This window comes from Limulus polyphemus, unplaced genomic scaffold (assembly GCF_000517525.1).
Source record: "Limulus polyphemus unplaced genomic scaffold, Limulus_polyphemus-2.1.2 Scaffold1854, whole genome shotgun sequence".
Classification (NCBI taxonomy): domain Eukaryota; kingdom Metazoa; phylum Arthropoda; class Merostomata; order Xiphosura; family Limulidae; genus Limulus; species Limulus polyphemus.
The window spans coordinates 199,169-200,140 of record NW_013667464.1 but is presented as its reverse complement, the minus strand read 5'-3'; the positions used below and the strand labels follow the sequence as shown (position 1 = coordinate 200,140).

The window sequence follows — 972 nt, the reverse complement described above, 5'->3', positions numbered from 1 at the left end:
GAGACGTAACAATATATATAAATGGGAAGAAAAACACGACTAGCGAGTAAATGATTCGACTAAATTATTTGTAATGGTTCACTTTTACACCAACAATAACTGCACGTGACCACAAACTGTCTTAACGGTTTGTTTTCTCCCTTAATTAATTTCTCTTTTCAATTCATAAAGCAATAAAGGTGTGGAGTGTGACACAAAAATATTTCTGTGGAGTATAAAACAAAAATATTTCGAATTTTAGTGAAAGGTAGGAAGATTTGACAAACCAACAAATCCACAAACAAACGAGTGGTATATTCCATTGTGGGTTTTGATCGGTTTATGTTTGTCGCTAATCTTTATCTATTGCCCGGCACGGCCAGGTGGTTAGGGCGCTCGACTCTCAATCTGAGGGGCCGCGGGTTCGAATCCCCGTCACACCAAACATGCTCGCCCTTTCAGCCATGGGGGCGTTATAATGTGACGGTCAATCCCACTATTCGTTGGTAAAAGAGTAGCCCAAAAGTTGGCGGTGGGTGGTGATTACTAGCTGTCTCACACTGATAAATTAGGGACGGCTGGAGCAGATAGCCCTCGTGTAGCTTTGCGCGAAATTCAAAACAAACAAACTGTATCTATTACAACATATATTACGGCGGTATTACAGGAAAAAATTTTTCTCGAAATCCTCCAACGACGGAATAATTAAACATCAATGTGTGGATATTTTCCCCTCTAACTGTAGCTGTATATGAAATCCTCCAACGACGGCATAATTAAACATCAATGTGTGGATATTTTCCCGTGTAACTGTAGCTGTATATGAAATCCTCCAACGACGGCATAATTAAACATCAATGTGTGGATATTTTTCCGTGTAACTGTAGCTGTATATGAAATCCTCCAACGACGGCATAATTAAACATCAATGTGTGGATATTTTTCCGTGTAACTGTAGCTGTATATGAAATCCTCCAACGACGGCATAATTAA

At 39.5% G+C, this 972-nt stretch overlaps 1 protein-coding gene across 2 annotated transcripts in view; it reads left to right on the top strand.

Annotated features, from left to right (window-relative positions):
- LOC111087191 (LIM domain and actin-binding protein 1-like) overlaps positions 1–972 on the top strand; it is a 9,386-nt gene that overhangs the window by 3,118 nt on the left and 5,296 nt on the right. Inside the window, exon 2 of one of the 2 annotated variants that reach the window (XM_022392999.1) lies at positions 647–964. The exons of the other annotated variant lie outside the window; for it this stretch is intronic. Coding sequence (XP_022248707.1) covers positions 647–688 — 42 coding nt within the window. The 3' untranslated portion in view covers positions 689–964. Of the gene's footprint in view, positions 1–646; positions 965–972 lie in introns of those variants that run through there. 2 annotated transcript variants of the gene reach the window in all.